Source organism: Parus major, linkage group LGE22 (assembly GCF_001522545.3).
Source record: "Parus major isolate Abel linkage group LGE22, Parus_major1.1, whole genome shotgun sequence".
Lineage (NCBI taxonomy): Eukaryota > Metazoa > Chordata > Aves > Passeriformes > Paridae > Parus > Parus major.
Window position 1 is genome coordinate 276,715 of NC_031798.1, and position 1,624 is coordinate 278,338.

At 21.2% G+C, this 1,624-nt stretch overlaps 1 protein-coding gene across 1 annotated transcript in view; it reads left to right on the plus strand.

Annotated features, from left to right (window-relative positions):
• Window positions 1-1,624, plus strand: part of SCN8A (sodium voltage-gated channel alpha subunit 8) — a 53,969-nt gene that overhangs the window by 10,230 nt on the left and 42,115 nt on the right. The window contains exon 2 of the mRNA XM_033520218.1: window positions 279-547. Coding sequence (XP_033376109.1) covers window positions 279-547 — 269 coding nt within the window. The remainder of the gene's footprint in view (window positions 1-278; window positions 548-1,624) is intronic.

A 1,624-nucleotide genomic window follows, 5' to 3' on the forward strand; every position in this document is an offset into this window, starting at 1 on the left:
TATATTATATATATTATATAATATTTTATAAAAATATTATTATTATAATATTTATAATTATTTATAAAAAAACCAATCAGAAAATGCTATTTTTTTACCCTGGAAGTTGTTTATCTCATAAAGCAAATTATTTAAATTATTTTCAAAAATTATTTAAAAAAAAAACCAACCAGAAAATGCTATTTTTTTACCCTGGAATTTGTTTATCTATAATTTTATACAATTCCTGCTGTGATTTCCCTGCCTTAACTCTTTCTCTTTCTCTTTTTTCTCTGCAGACCTTTGTAGTACTAAACAGAGGGAAAACACTCTTCCGATTTAGTGCCACACCTGCCTTGTACATTTTAAGTCCTTTTAATCTCTTTAGAAGAATAGCTATTAAAATTTTGATACATTCATATCCTTTTTATTACCGAGTTACCTTTGTGGAATCCCTGGAAATCTCTTTACCTTTGTCTTTTGTTCAGTTCACAAATCAAAATGCCAGTCCTGCATGTGGGTTGGTGTCAGAAAAGACACAAAATCCAGGTTTTTATTGGATGAAAAATTAAAATTTACTGGGAATATAAAAAAAAAATTATTATAAATATAAATATATAATAAATATATAATATATTATAAATATAATATATATACTAAATATAAATATAAACACAAACACAAACACAAATATAAATATAATATAATGATAATAATGATAATAATGATAATCACGATAATGACAATAATAATGATGATAATAATAATAACAATAACAATAATAATAACAACATTAATAATAATAATAACAATGACAATAATAACAATAATAACAACAATAATAACAATAATAATAACAACAATAACAAGAATAACAATAATAACAATATAATAATAATAATAATAATAATAATAATAATAATAATAATAATAATAATAATAATAATAATAATAATAATAATAATAATTAATTACTGGATGAAAAAGCAGCTCTTTAGCCACATCCAGTGAAGGGAAATTCTTTATTTTCCCTGTTCTTCCCTCACTGCACACATCTGGATGAGTTTTGGAACAGATGTGACCTGAGGTTGTGCTTGATGTGAAGGAGAGCTGGGCTTTATGGGCTGCTGAAATGGTTAAACTGAATTAAAATGGAAAGAAATAAATATTTTGGTATTAGAAGTATTTTATTTGGTATTATAAGTATTTTATTTGGTATTAAAAGTATTTTATTTTCCATATAAAATATTACGTGGAAATACTAAATACTAATGAAATATGGAAATAGTAAATACTAATGAAATAAATACTAAAATATTATATGGAAATACTAAATACTAATGAAATACTAAAACACTATATGGAAATTGTAAATACTAATGAAATAAATAGTAAAATATTAAATGGAAATACTAAATACTAATTAAATAAATACTAAAATATTATAGGGAAATACTAAATACTAATGAAATAAATACTAAAATATTATATGGAAATAGTAAATACTAATGAAATACTAAAACACTATATGGAAATTGTAAATACTAATGAAATAAATACTAAAATATTATATGGAAATGCTAAATACTAATGAAATAAATATATGGAAATACTAAATACTAATTAAATAAATACTAAAATATTA